Raw genomic sequence first — 2,215 nt, forward strand, 5'->3', positions numbered from 1 at the left:
GGAGCGCAGGGGGACGCTGGCCGGCGACGTCTTCGGCGTGGGCATCATCATGCAGGAGGTGGTGTGCCGCAGCGCCCCCTACGCCATGCTGGCGCTGACACCCGCGGGTACGGCCGCCCCTCGCGTGGGGTTTGGGCTAGAAGGGCCTCCTGCTACTAGGCAGAGCCTGGCCAGACCCGGCCTCGCTCTTTTCCGAAAGCCCAGTGCTGAGACGTCATTATGGAGGCCTCCCTTCAAGCTGGGGGCTGAAGGGGCCGCGCAGTAGAGAGCCCAGCCTCAGGACAGGCAGGGGCGGCTCTTAGGCGCCAGACTTCAGTGGCTTCCTCCGTCCTGATCCTGGGCTACAAACTGCTCCCCAACGGATGGAACAGGCTCCTCTCTGGTTCTTAGGGGCCTACGGAGGCGGCAAGGTCGGGGGGAAGATGGGAAGAGAGCAGTTGAACATGGTGCAAATCCATGTTATTTATCATCTATAGGACGCAGCAAGCTACTCGATCATCCTAGCCCTCACTTCTTATGTGTAATAAATGGTAGTCTCTGTCACCTTACTGCCCCCTGCCCCTCGGGGGTTCAGGGTTCCCTTGTTGCGCCCAGCAACCCCCTTCCCTACTTTCCAAAGCTCTGATTTAAGGGACCCCCTTCCAGGCCCCCCATCTTGAGCTTCCACCAGGCTTCTGTTCTGGTGCACCCCCTCTCACGGTCCCCTCATGCCTCCAGAGGTGGTGCAGAGGGTGCGGAACCCCCCTCCGCTGTGTCGGCCCTTGGTTTCCGTGGACCAGGCACCCATGGAGTGCATCCAGCTGATGACACAGTGCTGGGCAGAGCAACCGGACCATCGGCCCTCCATGGACCGCACCTTCAGCCTGGTTAGGGGCTGGGGTTGGGCAAGGGCTGGGCTGGCCACCTGTCAGCAACATGGGGAGATGCAGGAAGGCAGGCTGGCAGGACCTCCGACCACCCAGGCTCTTCCTAAGGGGCAGCCTGAGGACTGGGCTTTTGGTGGGGGCAGAGTTGGGGGGGGGCGCTGTAGAGACCTTTGGAGCCTGAGATGGAGCTGTGGGTGGGAGAAATATTTGATTCAACTCAATATTTATTGATAACTAAATGTGGCAAAAAGACCCTGGGCCTGGGAATTGGCGATGTGGGAGGAGCCCTCCGCGCTGAGGATAGATTGGTTTCAGTGCTCTGTCAATTACTAGCTGAGACCAGCTGACCTTATGGGACCTCATTTCCTGTGCGCCTGCGAGACACAGTGCCCCGCATCCTGAGGTGTGGGAGGGGCTTGATGAGTTGAAGATGAATGAATGGGTGAGAGAGAGAGAGTCAGGCATAACACAGCCCCATGAGAGGGCCATGCCAGCCAAGGTCCTCAGCTTCCTCCTCCGACTAGTTCAAGAGCATCAACAAGGGCCGAAAGACCAACATTATCGACTCCATGCTGCGGATGCTGGAGCAGTACTCCAGCAACCTGGAGGACCTGATCCGGGAGCGCACGGAGGAGCTGGAGCTGGAAAAGCAGAAGACAGACCGACTCCTCACGCAGATGCTGCCTCCGTGGGTGCCAGGGGGGAAGAGTGGGGAGGGCAGCTGCAATCCAGCCAGACTGGGGTGGCCTCCAGGTAGCGTCACCGCCTGCCACCCTAGGTCTGTGGCTGAAGCTCTGAAGATGGGGACCCCTGTGGAACCCGAGTATTTCGAGGAGGTGACACTGTACTTCAGCGACATCGTGGGCTTCACCACCATCTCCGCCATGAGTGAGCCCATCGAAGTAGTGGACCTGCTCAACGACCTCTACACGCTCTTTGATGCCATCATCGGCTCCCACGATGTCTACAAGGTGGAGTGTGCAGGGGACAGGCCCTTCCTCAGGGTCGCCGGCTTCCGGCCCAGCCCTTCCCGCTCAGCCCCCAGGCCACCAGCCCAGTCCTCCTTCCCAGACCTCCTCTCCTGCCAGTCCCCAGCTCAGTCCCCCAGCTCGAAGGATCCCCAGTGTCTCTGCGCTTAAACCCAGTGTAGGCCTCCGGACAAGGGACAATCACTTGGGGGGGGGGGTGCTCAGTACTGAAATCCTGCATCTCCCTCACAGGTGGAGACAATCGGGGACGCCTACATGGTGGCCTCCGGGCTGCCCCAGCGGAACGGGCAGCGGCACGCGGCAGAGATCGCCAACATGGCCCTGGACATCCTCAGCGCCGTGGGCTCCTTCCACATGCGC

At 60.8% G+C, this 2,215-nt stretch overlaps 1 protein-coding gene across 1 annotated transcript in view; it reads left to right on the top strand.

Moving 5' to 3' along the window:
- GUCY2D (guanylate cyclase 2D, membrane (retina-specific)) overlaps nucleotides 1–2,215 on the top strand; it is a gene marked incomplete at its 5' end in the record, with an annotated part of 15,684 nt that overhangs the window by 9,979 nt on the left and 3,490 nt on the right. Inside the window, 5 exons of the mRNA XM_005878842.2 lie at nucleotides 5–107; nucleotides 718–866; nucleotides 1,391–1,554; nucleotides 1,645–1,837; nucleotides 2,087–2,211. Of these exons, the coding sequence (XP_005878904.1) occupies nucleotides 5–107; nucleotides 718–866; nucleotides 1,391–1,554; nucleotides 1,645–1,837; nucleotides 2,087–2,211 (734 nt within the window). The remainder of the gene's footprint in view (nucleotides 1–4; nucleotides 108–717; nucleotides 867–1,390; nucleotides 1,555–1,644; nucleotides 1,838–2,086; nucleotides 2,212–2,215) is intronic.

This window comes from Myotis brandtii, unplaced genomic scaffold (genome assembly GCF_000412655.1).
Source record: "Myotis brandtii unplaced genomic scaffold, ASM41265v1 scaffold573, whole genome shotgun sequence".
NCBI classification, from domain to species: Eukaryota; Metazoa; Chordata; class Mammalia; order Chiroptera; family Vespertilionidae; genus Myotis; species Myotis brandtii.